At 40.3% G+C, this 15982-nt stretch overlaps 1 protein-coding gene across 2 annotated transcripts in view; it reads right to left on the reverse strand.

The window, feature by feature from the left end:
* Nucleotides 1-15982, reverse strand: part of DPP4 (dipeptidyl peptidase 4) — a 76095-nt gene that overhangs the window by 35486 nt on the left and 24627 nt on the right. For both annotated transcript variants that reach the window (XM_061184549.1, XM_061184539.1), the window contains exons 6-10: nt 11313-11365; nt 11123-11195; nt 10237-10357; nt 5762-5922; nt 4210-4322 (exon numbers count right to left, since the gene is read on the reverse strand). In XM_061184549.1, the coding sequence (XP_061040532.1) occupies nt 4210-4322; nt 5762-5922; nt 10237-10357; nt 11123-11195; nt 11313-11365 (521 nt within the window). The remainder of the gene's footprint in view (nt 1-4209; nt 4323-5761; nt 5923-10236; nt 10358-11122; nt 11196-11312; nt 11366-15982) is intronic.

A 15982-nucleotide genomic window follows, 5' to 3' on the forward strand; every position in this document is an offset into this window, starting at 1 on the left:
TTACTTGTCTGCAAAACATGAGCTCTAACATTCCTCCCACATAAGATGATCATGAGCTTTATGTCAGCACTTAGAAGAGTTCCTGGCCCACAGTAGACTCCACATGGGTGTGAACTCTCCTTATGTACAGAAATTACTTCATTGCTTTAGTATTAGAATCAATCGTATTCCTCTTGGACTAATCCTGTTCCAGAAGTTAGAAGAGCTTGTTGAATCACGGTGTCTAACCTGGGAAAGGCAGTCAGTGGCTCAAGGGAAGGCCAGGCTGCCTGTACGGTCCCTGGTTCCTCTTCCACCCCTCCCCCAACCACTCTAACCAGCCTATTCAGTACGTGCCTCTCTGTTTTTACCGGATAAAATGGGCATGTTGTGGAAAGTATACTTGATGACCCTGCTTGTTGGATTTTTCCGGTCTTAAGTGGGGACTTAAAACTTCCAGTAAAAATTACAATTAAGCCCTTGGTTTCCTTATATCTTTTTCATGACTCACTGACATCCTGGCCTGGTGTGATCGCAGCTCCAGGCTGGGTTATGCACCCTCATTCTGTCTCCCCTCAATTCCAAATCCTAAAGGGAAACTGATTGAAGAGAAGCGTGTTTATATAAGAATTCAAAATTTACAGCCCGCTCCACTGGTGAACCGCCTTCATGGAGCCCTCACAGGGTGCAGAGTACACCTTGGGCTGTGGAGAGTGACAAAGGTAGTGGAGGATACAGGTTCATGAACCTTTGATCTAGAAATGTGCAGGGAAGATGCCAGATGCATGTGAGTTTCCTGGCAGACTTCCCAAATTCCATCGCTCAATGTTTTCAAATGGGGAAAAGTTACTTTTATATGGCTGATTGCTGAACCTGAAGCATAATTTTTGGCTTTTAGTAGATAAAGTTATTTAGTACCAGGAGACCCACTAATCATGTTAAAGGGTTTTCTTCCCACCTCACCTGCCCCTTTCCACTAGGCCACTTTAGAAAAGAAGAAGGCTATTTGGAGTCCACTTTCCTAAAAGAACCCTTGGAAAACGTGTGCATGTGTGTGGAGAGCCTCATCTTCCTGTAGGATTTCAGCTGCTGGATGCTCTGTGATGAAAGGATGAGGCCTAAGGAGAAAATTAGTGATGGGTGCGCGGGCAGAGGAGGGCCTGGCTCCAGGAGCGAGTGAATTACTACGAGACAGAGCAAAAGGTGCTGGGCAGCTGAAGAGGCATAACTTGCCCGCATTAACTTGGCCCTGCTGATCTCTGCATGAGACTAGAAAACGAAGCACCACCGTGTACTAGAACATTTTTCTCCAGAGGGGCCCTCAAGCCTGGCTTTAGCAAAACTGCAGCTGTACTGGTGCTAACAGAGACCAGAGCTGGGTTTGCAGTTTCATACACAGCACATTCCTGTAGCATTTCCAGAAATGCTTCTTTAGTGAAATACGTTCCCCAGAAAATACCCACAGTAAGGCAGCCCTCACCACGAGTGTGGTGTAAAGAACTGCAAAGAACAAAGACTTAAGGATTCATTCATATAGGGTGAAAAATAAGTCCTTAAACTGCTTAAGTTTCCTGAGCTCCGAAATTCACAACTGTGCCTTGGAAAGTGATTTCTAAGTGGGAAAGATGCCATCTCTTCATCTGTGAAATGGCCGTGAAAATGACACCATAGGCAGCATGTGGGTAATAAATGAGACAACGAGAGCAGAGCACCAGGCACAGTCCCCAACATAGGAAGCACCCAGTACATTTTAATTCAACTATTCTATTACTCTGGCCCAGCAAGTGTGGGCCTCTGTCCTATTCCCAAGCTCCCATGCTAAGTTGCTGTGTGATCTTAAGCAAATGGGTCTACCTCTCTGAGTCTCAGATCTCTCCTCTGTGTCTCACAGTGGTGTTCTGAGTGTGTTCTGGAACCCCAGTAGGTTCTGTCTATTCTGAGACTCCTGGGGGAAGGAGAAGGCACAGGGGCTGGGCCTATAACCCGAGCAGCCACCTGCCGTTTGCTTACTGGCACCCCACCTCTGTTGTATCTCACTTGCACAAAGCTTTCTCGCTTCTTAAAAACATTTGTAAGGTCCAAAGCCCCTTCCAGATCTAAAATCTGTCAGCGTGGGAGCTCACGGCTCATCCTCCCTTCAGACAGATGTTGGGCGTAGACCAAGAGGGCACGCAGGGCCTGCTACTCTTTCCTGGGCAGCCCCGAGCTTGTGCACGCTCGGTGGTCCTCCCACTCTGGTCCTCCTCCTCCCCACCGTGCCCTGTCCAATTCGCTCATTCTCCAGGATGCTTTCTTTGATCCCCGGGGTCACGGAAAACCCATCTCCCCCTCCTCAGGATGCCTCCAGCCTTTTGTTTATGCCTCTGTCATAGGCGCTCTGGGAGTCATTTATTGACATGTTTTCTATCCTCCACCCCATCATAAGTGCCAGAAGGCAGACTCAGCCCTACAGGACATCTGTGAGTGTAAACAGTGGGTGCTTAATCAATGTTGATGGAAGAGGTGGCTGGACGGGACCAAAGAGCAGATTTTAGAACCTAAAAAAATACTTTTTAGTTGACTGATAATTAATTTTCCCTCGGAATAAACAGGTTGATATAGATATTTCTAAGCAAGTAAATGAATTAATAACCACAGAGCAAAGCCTCCAGCATGCCTGATGCAGTAAATGCAACCCTGAGAAGGAAAATGCTTCCATATGGCTCTGATGATAACTTCAGGCATCTGAGGGCACCAGCTGAATTCACACAGAGGGAGAGAGAGGCACCTCGAAGAGTGCTTACAAGCTCTTTCTTTCAAGTCAGAAAGATTTGAATACAGCCCCTACTGGGTCATTTTCTTAACCTCTAGGCCTCATTTTCTTATCTGTAAAACAGTCCTATAATAATAGTTGCTGGAAAGAGTTACTTAAAGACTAATAAGATAAAGCGTGTGATGCCCTGTGTCTGGCACACAGAGAGTGTTCAATAGATGCTAGTCATTATTTAGAAGCAATGATAAAACCAACATAAGTAATGGAAAAGAAGAGAGAGCAGCCTGATGGCCAAAAGTTTCGTGCAGTTTGGTGTTTACAGGAAAATAAAGGAGGGGCTGAGAGTTTCAAACCACCAAGGATCATTCAAGCAAATGACACCTGGAGGCACATCGGTGTCGCGGGGGTGCCTAAAATTAATCCACGGTCTCCCTGAATTACTCTAGGTCTTACCAGGCCCCGCAAAGCCCCGTGTGACCTGACCTTCCTCCCATCACTCCCCTCTCCGCCCAGATGCTCCAGACTCTGTGGCCTCCTTGCAGGGCCTCTACTGCACCAAGCACGCTCCCTCTGCAGGGGCTTTGCACCTGTTCTTCCTCTGCCCGGATACTGCTCCCCCAGCTCTCCATGGGGCTAGATCTTCCCCTCTTCCTTCACATCACTGCTCACAGGCCTCTTATTAGAGAGACCTTCCCTGGCCTCCCCCCAACCATCAGCATCATGCCTGCCCTCCTTTGATTGTCTTCACAACATTTCACATAACTTTATTTGTTTACCTGGCTGCTGTCTGCCTCCCCTACTTGAGTGGAGGCTCCATGACGCCAGAGGCTCTGGCTGCCCTATTCATTCTGCAACCTCACCCCTGGAAACCATGCCCGGCATGAAGGCATGAAGTTGGAACTCAGCAAAGAGTGTGTATGGTCAGGCCACCCAAGATGGCTGTTCTCTTGCTCTCTGTACATCCCCTTCTCGACCAGTGCCTGCTCCACCTAACACCTACTCCCCTGAGTAACCTTCCTACATACTCGCCCCAGGCTCCAGCCAGTGACTCTTAACAAACGGGAGGTGAGGGCCGTGCCTCTCCGCTGGTTTCCTTGGTAAATAATGAGCCAACCTGATGTAATCCTCCCTATAACTGGCAATCTCCTCTCCCCCTGGGAGCGAAGCCTGCTGCCATGTCCTGCCCACTGTTCACAGCAGCACGCTGTGGGGTGTCGCTCCAGGACCTTGCTTCAGAGGTGTAAGCTCCCGCACCCATTAAACCACTGATGTCTTTGTTGCTGACTCTGGGTTCTTTCTTCGGTCTTAAAGCTGGGCAAGTGCAGCCCAACAGAGTGGTTGAATGGAAGAATGAATGATGGGCCAGGCCAGGTGACACCATGAGATACTGCCATTGGTTCTGCCATTCATTTTGAAAGTGTTCTCCCTGGGAGCTGTGGAACTGTTTACAACACAAGCATTTGGGTCAAGAGTCTTACCCTATTAACACAGAAGCAGGAGGAACGATTTGTTGGGAAATTGCATTGATGTCTGGGCTGAGAGTGGTGGTATTTACAACAAAGAACTTTACAGTTGGGTTCACAGCTCCTGCCTAGGAAGAAACAATCACGGAATTGGTATTGACAAAAGATATATACATAACATCATCACACAAGTTTAAAGCTGTACAAAAATGTCTGCATTATGGCCATAAAATTATAAACGATCAGACACTTTCAAACAATTTAATACAGATAAAATGAACATAAGGGAGAGTCATGAAATGCAACCTTCTCACGTTCAGGCAGAAATACATATATGACTCCCGCTTAAGTAATGAATGCTCATAATTTATGCGCTTTGAGCAAAAAAGGATAAATTTGTTAAAATCAATTCTTTTAATTTGTAAATATACCCTGACTCCAGAAGACAAGAAGACTGATGGCTGACCACTAGGAAGAATACCCTGGGTTCAGCCAAAGACACAATCCCCCAGGAAAATTAGTTTACCTGAGCCGAGAGCCAACATGCTAATTAGGAAGCCATCACTTCCACTCCAAATTCAGGTTCAGTACTTTGGAGTTTTACAATCAATGTTATGACAGAAATCTATAAAATGGTTTTATATATACACATAGATTTTCAATTGACAAATTAGTTAGAAATAATATGATATTTTTAGTGAGAACACTCTATGGTATTTCTTTGCCAGTTGCACTCTTCAAAAAATAACATTCCACTGAAAATACATCTCCATATTTAGTCTCTGATTTTTTTCCTTTTAACTTCCTCTGTCTCCCTAAAATGGCAGCTCTTCATAAAGCAAATTGAGGGAGTCGGTAAAAATAAAAATCCCTTTTCCCAAATTGCTTACAGCAAAAACACTTTCCTATTAGATTTTCCTATAGATGATACTGTGGCCATTGTTATTATGGCACTAGTGAAGCGAAGAATCCTGGTTCCTTCCTAAACCTCCCTCTTCCTTGGCTTATACTGCTTAATAAGGCTCTTCAGTTTTCATAAACATGCATCCGGGAGGGGGAAACAGTCTTGAAAACCAAGACATGACACTATTATTCCAAATGTAGGATGGGTGAAATTTACATTAGTGCCAAATCTATAATAGAACTACTAAAACTCGTCATGTATCTGTTAGTTAGTAATACCACCTGATATAAAACCCCGCTCTTCAACCTTATCTAGGGCACAATCCAACTTCTACAAATGAGATGAGCTTGTGATTCAATCACAGCCTCTCTTTTCCTCCTTTCAAACATTTTCATTCCCCCTACTTCTTTCAAAAGCATTTTCCCCATCTTTTTCGGCTTGTCATTCTTCAAAGTTTTTGGAGAAATTACAAAACCTCAAATCACACTCTTTCCTGGGATAATAAAAATACTTTAAAATTGCCACATGCTGTTGACTTCAGCAAGAGTAATCACACAAGCTGTTGAAGAGAGACTGACAATATTTTCATTAGCAGGAAAGGATTAGATGAAACCATTCTCTTCCCATCAAATCATGGAACCACTATATGAACGGAGCACAGACCTTTGGATAAGGAATCTGCATGGTCTTTGGGTACTGCAGTGACTCATCAGAGTAGAAGGAGTATTCAATCAGTGGGACTTCTGTGTCGTTAAATTGGGCATATGCTAAAAAAGTGCCGTTTGGAGACCACCACAGAGCGGAATAAGTACTGAAGACTTCCTCTGAAAAAAGACAGAAATTGTTCTGTTACAAGAAGTAGCTGATAAATTGGCTTTGGCATTCAAAATATTGTTCTCATTAGCTTTAGTAATTACAGTAGAGTTCAACTAATGAACCACTTTGCATTTGCTGGGCTTCCAAAATCAGAGTAATACAAACGAATAAAAATAAAATCTTCAAGGATAGAGCTGGATTGTAAAAATAAGTAACCCGTTGGACCACTTTTGAATATTTTAGCACACAATATTTAATATAAACTCTACATTTTTTTCTTTATCTTATAATCCTCTAAATTTATGCCGCAAAACATACTAAAAGTAAATTTCACACAAGGGGCTGATTCTCCTTTCTAATTTTCAAACAGTCAACATGCCAGCATACGCTCCCCAAGTGGGCTCAGTTTGTACTGAGCCCGCAGGGTACTGGTGGGTGGTGTGTGGCTCCAGGCTATCAAATCAATATGGTGCCCAGAGTTTACTACTCTTGGCACAAAAGGCGTGAGAATGATGGATTTAGAATGGAAGGGAGCTCCATGAGACCCCTACCAAGAAACATCTCCTTTGCCTCGTCTAGAAAGTGAAGACTCCCTTGGATTAACACCCTCCTCTGGCCTATCAGCTGATGGGTGAGGGAAGATGGTAAGATGGAAGCAAAATGAAAGGAAAGGTTTTGCTTTCTTGAACAATGCTGCACTCGTTCTCAATCTCTGGCAAAGGTAGCTCCGTCCTATGTTTATTATGGAGTCTATTCATGGGACTTCCAATCTCTGCCTCTTAAAATGCCAAAACCTCTTTTACCAACTGGGAATAGAGGATTCAAGTAGACTTGATGGAGCCTCCTAGTCCTTTACACAGAGTTAATCCGCACATTTCATGTTGTGCTGCAAGAGGAAAGGTAAAAGCAAAAGCATAAAAACTTGAATATTAGAGTTAGGAAATCATTTATCCCAATCACTTTTCTGATTCTTATGGCTTATTGACAAGTTTCTTCCAAATGCTTGTTTTCAATTATGACAATGGGAATGGTAGTAGGAGTAACAGTAATAAAAATAACAATAATAATAAAATATAATAATTATAATGATGAGCGGCTGCCATTTAATGCCTGCTGACCATACACTGATAAGTAACTGACATCTATTATCTCGGTTAATCCTCACAATAACTCCTTGTGCAGATGAGCAAAGGGGCAGGCAGGCTTAAAGCGAGGAAGTAATTTACTCAGGAGCACATGACCAATAGTTGCTAAAATCAAGAATGAATCCAGATTTGTCTGGTTGGAGACCATCTTCGACTGTGCCTTTCTGCCTATTTCAGCACTTCTAGTAACAGAAAACCTTCTACTTGATCAGGCAGCCTGCTCCCCCTTTGACTGCTTTCTACGGATATCACTGAGTTACATTTATGCAGCAATTTAGAATTTACAAAACACCTATCTAACTGAACCCTGGGTGAGTCTATTCATAGGCTATTTTACAGAGAGGACAACTAAGGTTTAGAGAGATAGAGTGAATTGACAGAGACAAGAAGGCGGGCCTTGTGATTCTAAGCCAAGGGGGTTTCTCACTAAGAACTTCTTCATATACTGAGTTCATGTCTCATTCCTTATAGCTTCTACCCACTGGTTCTAATCTAAGATCAAGATGCAATTACATAAAATGAATACAATGACAGCAAGGTAATGCTTCGTAAAATCATTTTTAAGTACAGGTGGCAGGTAGGAGTCTAAGTTTTGAATTAGTAGTTATTTAGGATACTGAACACTTTATCTATCTATCTATTTATTTATTTATTTTTCTTTTCCATTATGGTTTATCACAGGATATTGAATATAATTCCCTGTGCTATACAGTAAGACCTTGTTGTTTACCCATTCTATTTATAATAGTTTGTATCTGCTAACCCCAAACTCCCAATCCATCCCTCCCCCACCCCCCAACCTTGGTGACCACAAGTCTGATCTCTATGTCTGTGAGTCTGTTTATGTTTCGTAGCTAAGTTCATTTGTGTCATATTTTAGATTCCACATATAAGTGATATCATATGGTATTTGTCTTTCTCTTTCTGCCTTACTAGAATACTGAACATATTTTTCCATATCAATGATGTGTCAAAACCATTATTATAAAACTACTCTGGTCAAACTCAAAGTCCTAAGAATGAAGGGATCATGGGTAAGGAGAAAGAAGAACAAAGAAAGAAGGAAAAGATATCCAGCCCTTCCTGAAGTTGGCTATGAACATGACGGGTGTCTGTGGCACTCCCACCACCATCCTGTGATAACTCCCATCCTGCCACTCACTCTGAATTTCCTTAGGTACCCCTGGGACCTAGTTTCCTCCCTCTAATAGGATACTTAATTCACTCCACGACAGTTTTTGTTGTCTTCTTTGTCTCTCTCTGGGCTGAATTCCCTGAGAGCAACAGTTGGGTAACATTTGTCTCTGTGTTCCCAGCACCTGGCACAGCACCTTGTGGGTGGTTGGCACTCAATGTGAATTGCACTGAATTAATCACAATTCCCCCCACCCCCGCCACTGTCAACACTACTGCCTCAGGGGGCTAAGGAGTGCTCCATCTACCTAAATTATTTCCTTCTGTATCCCCTCTCATCTCACCAAAATTCTCATTTTCAGCTCTGGGTTAGGTAAACTACATTCATACTCAAAAGTGACTCTAATATAATTAACTTCATCCTAGGAGATAAAGTATTATCATTTTTTTTAAAAAAAAGAAAACACTTATTAACTAAAGTAAAATAATAATCAATTAGAAAATCATAAAATAAAGTGAAAACAGAGAAATTGAGAGAGAAAGCTATTTGGGGACCCAGGGTGGGGTGGCGGCCCAAGTCGCAGAATACAGGCTCCTCTGTGAGTGTCCCTCCCCAGTGTGGCACGTGGCCCTGTTTAGACCTTGCAGCTTTGTTTGTCCCTTTACTTATGAACCTACAGATTCTCAAAATGTACTCTCTTTTGATCCCAACAGGTCTTCATGGCTACAGTGGAGAGGGTGGCCCCAATAGGAAGGTGATCCGATATATGGAGAAGCAGGTGTGCCCTTTTCTAAGTATGGAGCATTCGTAAACGTCCAAAACCAATTGTAGGAATTTCCCTGTAGGGACTAAAGTCCTGTTTTTAGAGACAGGCCCACATTGGAACTGTGAAGCCATTCTTCTGCTTGTGAATGGCTTAGTCATGAACAGGCAAAATGAGATCCCTCCAGCTATTATCTACCTTAGAAAGAACCTTAGTGTTGGAGTGTTTTTATCTTAGAGCTGCCCAGCTGTTCCGAGGAAGGGTCAGTCACAGCTTTGGGAAGAGGCTTTATCCAGCTCACGTTGGGGATCCTGGAGGTCGTGCTGTGCTGTCCAACAAGTGTTAAAGATGTTTTTCAATATCTAAGTGACAAGTGATAGTAAATTTCATTGTAAGTTTTAATCAAACACTTATTTCTGGGCCATGGGCATTTATCTTTCTTTTAAAGTGTTTCCTGTCGTTGTTCTTATAATGTTATCCACTTAACTGAACTCGATTTGAACTAGTAAGAACCGAAATTAAGTCATGAAGAAAAACTTTTTTTTTTTAAGTATGAAGAAGAAATAACAGGATAAAATAAGGATGAGTCTTTAATAAGCATGAGGCAATCTTGTGAAGGGTTTGGAATAGCCTCAAAATGCTTTTTACCTTGGCAACTATAGACATGAATAATGTCTTCCTAATATTTTCTAAAACTCTTTATCCTTAAAGAGAGAATCATTCTTTTTAACTTTTTCAGTTCTGTTTTTTGAACCCATTTTTTCCTAAGTCTTTCTAATTATTTTTTTCTTCTTTAGAAACAGGAAATGCTAATTTCTTCAAGTTCCAATGAACACAAATCCTCTACAAAAAAAGGCATTTTCTTACCCTTGACTCCCCAATCTCCAGACAATATTTTGTCATCTTTTGGAATGTTCTGGGAGTATTTCGTTTTCTTTAGTAACTTCCGGGTTAAGTAGGCCCGGTTCGAGAAACATCTGATATTAATCTGGAGGCTTTTATGCCCCAGTAGAGCAGAAAAGCTACCTACACAGAAAGGCCCTTTGTAGCAGTAGAGCAAAGACAATAGGAGCATTGAAGAGACAGTGAGAATGTAGCAGCAGTAGGCACTGTGAAGAGATTCTTGGTCTATGAGATACCTGGTGTTATGAGTGCTACAGGAGATTTGATGACATTTTTAAAATGCAACTTATTTTGAATGCCATTGAATTTCCCCCCATTTTAACTGGTTTTGAAAATGTACAGATTTTCTGATTTGAAAAAGCTTCAATGTCTCTACCTTCATAAACCCAGTCAGTTATTCCATTATAGATTACATCTTCTTTCCCGGTCCATGTGATCCTCTGACTTGGCAAATTTGGTTCATTTTTGACATAAATGTCATTTTTCCAAACGTACGCCTAGAAAGATTGGAAAAAAAGATTGATACATAATATATTTTATCCTGGATTTTAAAAAACTTATCAATTATTTTATCCTCAAAAAATATTGGTATGCAAGTGTAATGATTACCTAAGCTTATTCCATTGAGCAGGAGGAAGAGTCATTTACTCCCTCCTCTCACATTCTTAAATTATAAGTATAGATATAGAAGCCCAAGAAGCAGCTCACAACCACGCTATTTGGATACTAAAGTGTATGCGAAGCCTGGGAAGACTGACCACGTCTATGGCATGATGTGTGCTATGCATTTCTCTCCAGGGAAGGTGAGTAGATGTAGGGCAGCTGCATGCCCAGAGGGTGAAGTCAACTACAGATAAACAGCCTGTCTTCCTGTTTAGATTCTTCTGGACTTCTGACATTCTCCTAAGACTATAGCACATGAAGGTATATCTATAGTGACATAGAGAAAGTCACAGAACCATCAGAAAGCAGGAATGCCTCAAAAAAAAAAAAACAAAACAAAAACCAAAGTGCAACAGAATTAGAATTTAAGAGTTTAATGAACATTTTCCCAGTAAATAAACAATTCCCTAACAGTAGTTCAGAAACTTTCAGGAATTGTATTTACTGTTAGACTAATAAAATATTATTTTAGGCAATAAAACTCTATTTGATAGTGACATACTGGCTTCCTAAGTATCTGCTCTGTATCATGGTTAGCAGCTTCTGCATATGAGAGATTTGAGCCATTATTTTTCTGACAAGGGGAGAGACTCACTAACCAATTTATGACCCACTGGTGACCATGTGATCCACTGTGTGTTGTTTGGGATTCTCTCTTCTGTAATTAGCTGCCTGGAAAAAGATAAAGAGAAATATTTCCAAGTGAATAAATCACAGTGGAATTTCTTTTCTTTTTAAATTATTATTATACTAGAAAAGCATAACAGATTTTGGGAGGAAGTCACTGACCTTTTATTTAAGTCATAAATGTCATATGAAGCTGTGTAGGAATGCCTCCATTGCTGCAAAAGAAAACAAACATTTCAGGCTTCTGTGATTTTTGATAGTTTGACCACTTGCTATAGGAGCCCAGCTGAGAGATAAAGCCATATAACATTGTATAATTCTCAAATTTTATATCTTATAATTCCCTATCTAGATTCTTAAAATTTTGGAATTAGAAAATATCTCAAAAATCATCTAGTACAAACTCCTCTGGACTTCATCTATAACTTTTCTCTGACCTCACCTCTGCAAAGGAGACTTCCCAGGACCACAGTGGGCTGAGGTGTCACTTCCTGTGCAAACATTATTTCCAACACTTACCACAGTAATGTTAAGCTCACCTGTTTAAGAAAATGCAAATTTTCCCTTTTCAACCATCTTATTGGCAAAATATCTTAAAGATCTCTAATTCTATTGCTGGTAGTGATGGGGAGAGATGCTTACTTTCCTACATTGATCATGAAAATATAAAGTGTTACAGATTTTTTGAAAGCCACCTGGCAATATGTATTAAAATTGAAATACATATACCATCAATATTTTAAATAACCATCTCAAGAAGCTAAAAAATGAAAAGCAAACCAAATTCAAAGAAATTAGAAGAAAAGAAATAATAAAGGTAAAAGCAGTAATCAAATAGAAAAAATACAATAGAGAAAAATCCAACAAAGCTAAAAACTGGTTCTTTGAAAAGACTAATAAAATTACTAACATAGAGTAAGAAAAAGAGTATGAATGAATAATATCAGAAATGAAAAATGGGATACCACAATGGGCTCTACAGACATTAAAAGATTATAAGACCTTATTTTAAATGTTTTTTACCTATAAATCTAAAAAGTTAGAAAAAAGGACAAATTCCTTGAAAAGCAAGTTATCAAAAGTGAGACGAAAGAGTGAATCTGAATAGTTTTACATCTAATAAACAACTGAATCCATAAATAACCTCTGTACAAAGAAAACTCCCAGCTCAAATAATTTTACCAGCAAACTCCTTGTCATTTATCCAAATGAGCTGAAAACTCATACCCACACAGAAAACCTACACACAAATGTTTACAGCAGCTTTATTCATGTTTGCCAAAACTTGGACATAACCAAGATGTCCTTCAACAGGTGAATGTATAAACAAACCATGGTCCATGCAGACTATGGAATATTATTCAGTGATAAAAAGAAATGACCTACCAAGCCATGAAAAGAAATAGAGGAAACTTAAATGCATATTGCTGAGTGAGAGAAGCCAATCTGAAAAGGCTACATACTGTATGATTCCAACCACATGACATTCCGGAAAAGACAAAATTACAGAGAGAGTAAAGGTCAGTGGTTGCTAGGGGTTCGGGTGAAAGGAGGGAAGAACAGGTGGAGCACAGGGGATTTTTAGGAAAAGTGAAAATACTCTGTATGATACTATAATGACAGATAAAAGTCATTATACACTCTACATTTGTCAAAACCCATAAAATGTACAACACGGAGAGTGAACCCTAATGTAAACTATGAACTTTAGTTAATAATAATGTGTCAATATTGGCTCATCAATTGTAACAAATGTACTACACTAATGCAAAATGTTAATAATAGGGAAAATAGCAGGGGTGGAGGTGAGGTGGGGGTGTGGTGAGGAAGAATATGGGAACCCCCTGTACTTTCCACTCATTTTCTGTAAACCTAAAGCTGCTCTAAAAAATAAAGTCTATTAATTCAAAAATAAATGAGCTAGAGCCATAGCAGATGACTTGGAAGAAGTTCCACATGGTACCACTGAGTGAGAAATGCAATTTACAGAAAAGTATGGAAAATAGGATTCTATTTTTATAAAATAAACAATAACTAAAAAGAATCTCTATCTTCCTAGAATTATATGAATAAGGAAACAAATATAAAATATGGAGGGGTATACAATAGATTCTCAACATGGGATACCTGGGGAAAAGGCAGAGGGGTGAGAAGTAGGGAGCCAAGAAAAAATGGTAAAAAATAAGACTGAAGATTTTTTAAATATATGATCACAGATTTGCATTTATGAAATATTATGTTTATATGTGGATACATATATAAATTAAAGTTTTTTTTTTCAAAATTACTTGTCTGTATGTCTGTCTTCCCTACCATACTCCTAGAGGTAAGAAATTGTGTCTTATTCATCTTTAAATACCCAGAGTCTGGTCTAGCACAAGCCACATAGTATGTATTCAAGAAACAGACCAAACTAAAATAATCGAAGTTTACCTATGAGGCTGAAATAGATGAAATAGGTAGCCCAAGACCCCCAGCTGTATTAGCAGAGCTGAGACACATCAGGTCCCTAATCTTGAAAAATATTTCCACTTATCATTTATCACCCTCCTGTCCTCTCATGTCAACAAATATTTATTGTCTCCTCTTTTTTGCAAGTCATACATTCTTTTTTGAATCCTGGATTATTCTGACACACTCCATGCTTGTTTCTGGAAAACCTCTGAGTATAATACTCGCTAGAGCCAAAAGTTGTGGTACAGGCTAAAAATATTAAGAGATTTAAGAAGTTTTGAGATCATTTCAGGGTGACAGATCTATCATGGGTTGTAAAGGGAAATCCAAGATGTTTGTATATTCATTTCATCTTCTGAAACAGACTTATCAGTCTATTTAGGCTATAAACATTGGCACCTATCCTCTTGATTAGGCATTACTGGATAAGACAGGCTCCCTCTTTTTGAGGAGCTCATAGTTGAATGGGGGATATGGAGACATAAACTACAAGAAAAGAATCACAGAGCATGCAATGGAGGTGGGTGGGGAAAGGCAGGAATCATAAATTAGGAATTGGGGAGGGAGAGAGGCTTATGGAAAAGGTGATTCTTAGACTGAGTCTCAGTGGCAGAGGACTGCCACACAGAGAAGGGCAAAAAAGCATCATAGCAGAAAGAGGTTCAAGCACGAAGATAGGAAAGATCATGTTTAAGAGCACAAATTTTGGAGTCTTCTAACCCGGATTCAAGTCTTGTTATAGACTGAATATTTGTATTCCCTCCTTACCCTCAATTCATATGTTGAAATCCTAACCCCCAGCCTGATGGTATTCTGGAGATGGGATCCCTGGTGGGTGACTAAGTCACGAGGGGGAAAGCTCTCATGAATGGGATTAGTTTCCTTATGAAAGAAACTCCAGAGAAATCCCTTGACCCTTCTACCATGTGAAGACACACGGAGAAGATGGCCAACTATGATCCAGGAAGTGAGACCTCGACAGACACTGAATCTGCTGGCACCTTGATCTTGGACTTCTCAGCCTCCAGAACTCTGAAAAATAAATTTCTGTTGTTAAGCCACCCAGTCTGTGATGTTTATAGCAACCCAAATGGACGAAGGCAAGTCTCCAATATGTAATATCAGGCAAGTTTCTTTCTAGACTTCAATTTTCTCTTTAGGAAGATGAGGATAGTGACAGACACAATCTCAGGAGCATGAGAATGAATGTGAAGTATTTAGCAGGACTCCTGGACATTGTCAACAAGTCACAGGCGATGCAACTATTATTATCTGTACAGCATTAAGCGATGAGGCAAGATGCTATGAGAACATCCATACTAGGCTGTATGGTACTTACTTATTTATGTTTTCTTTTTTTTAATTAATTAATTTTTAAAAAATTATTTATGTTTTTGTTCACTGACTCACTTACCTTTTTTTGTAGCTACACCTTAAAATTAAGAACTGATCTTTCTGAATGCACTAGCTCAGTCATGGAGAAAACATGCAGTAGGATCTAAAGAACACTGGAAGTAGACCTTCAGGGAAATGGAATAAAAGTAGACTTTTCTTTGTTCTTGATGTGTTTCTTGAGAGTTGATTAGTCAACACATTTACGCTGTATAGAAAATTCTATTGGATACTCCGGGAAGTAAAATAGAATATAGAGTTCTCTATTTCAGGAATCTTTTGATTTAATGCTCAGCAATAAAATGTATGAAGAAAGTAAGCTAATGTGATAGAGAGTGAATGGTGGGGGAACAGAGTAGCATCGACAAAGCCTGGACCTGAATTACTAAAAAGGGAGAGCATATGATGAGCAGGGGAAGAAGGTGCCAGGATGAAGCAATAGCAAATGCTTTGGCCCTTAGATGGGAATGAAAGTGATGCTTGAGAAAAATGCAGAGCTTTGCACTTAAAGGTTCTTCACTTTGGATCACTGAATCACTTGGGAGTCCTTAAAACTACCCACGCCCGGGCCCCATCCATAGCTATGCTGAGTTAGTTGGTGTGCAGTAGGCTGTAGGCATCTGTATTTTAAAAAAAACTTCCCCAGGTGATTGATCCTAAGGAGCAGGCAGGGATGGGAAGCCCTGGCCAAGCATGGTGAGTGCAGAGAGGGAGGTGGGAGGTGGGTTCAGAAGGGCAGAATGGCAGGATGAAGGGGACAGCATGAAAACAGCAAAAGCAGTTAAATGCACATGAAAACTTCAGTGATACAACAAATACAAATTACCAATGATGGTTGTCCAGCTAAGGTCTACCAGTGAAATACATCCGTTAGTACACATCATATGGCACTTGTTGAACTTGGCTAAACAGTAAATTGAGCTGGTATTTACCTTGCTGTTTCTGTCTTAACCTCATAGTCTTTATATGTTTGTCTTTAACATGGG

This window comes from Eubalaena glacialis, chromosome 1, assembly GCF_028564815.1.
Source record: "Eubalaena glacialis isolate mEubGla1 chromosome 1, mEubGla1.1.hap2.+ XY, whole genome shotgun sequence".
In the NCBI taxonomy this organism is placed as follows: Eukaryota; Metazoa; Chordata; class Mammalia; order Artiodactyla; family Balaenidae; genus Eubalaena; species Eubalaena glacialis.